Source organism: Eimeria mitis, genomic scaffold (genome assembly GCF_000499745.2).
Source record: "Eimeria mitis Houghton genomic scaffold, Emh_scaff1191, whole genome shotgun sequence".
Taxonomy (NCBI): domain Eukaryota; phylum Apicomplexa; class Conoidasida; order Eucoccidiorida; family Eimeriidae; genus Eimeria; species Eimeria mitis.
In genome coordinates, this window is record NW_013568113.1 from 9,430 (window position 1) to 9,957 (window position 528).

At 62.5% G+C, this 528-nt stretch overlaps 1 protein-coding gene across 1 annotated transcript in view; it reads right to left on the reverse strand.

The window, feature by feature from the left end:
- The window catches only part of EMH_0031580 (uncharacterized protein), a gene marked incomplete at both ends in the record, with an annotated part of 3,962 nt that overhangs the window by 2,253 nt on the left and 1,181 nt on the right, over positions 1-528 (reverse strand). Inside the window, one exon of the mRNA XM_013494531.1 lies at positions 1-526. Within this exon, the coding sequence (XP_013349985.1) occupies positions 1-526 (526 nt within the window). The remainder of the gene's footprint in view (positions 527-528) is intronic.

The window sequence follows — 528 nt, forward strand, 5'->3', positions numbered from 1 at the left end:
GTTCAGGCCACTGCTGCTGCTGCTGCGGTTGCTGCTGTTGCTGCGGTTGCTGCTGTCGCTGCCGCCATTGCTGCTGCTGCTGCTGCTGCTGACGCTGGTCTGTCCATGATTGCTGCCGCTCAGGCCATTGCTGCTGCTGCAGCAGCGGTTGCTGCAGCAGCGGCTGCTGCTTCGGTTGAGTGGCTGACTGGTGCTGGTGCTGCCGATGCTGCTGCTGCTGCTGCTGCTGCTGCTGCTGCTGCTGCTGCCGGCGTTGCTGCGGCTGAACCGTAGGCTGTTGCTTCTGCTGCTGCAGTGTGGGCTGCTGCTCTTGCTGCTGCAGTCGCCTCTGCTGCTGCTGCTGTTGCTGCTGCTGCTGCTGCTGCTGCTCACTCGCAGTGCTGCGCTGCAGCAGCCAGTTAGGGTTTGCTGCTCTCTTCTTGCTGAGGTGTATTGGTTGTCTGCTGCTGGATCTGTCTTGCTGCTGCTGCTGCAGCAGCAAAGTCCTGCTGCTGCGGCTGCCGCTGCGGTAGAGACCCAAACAGAGAG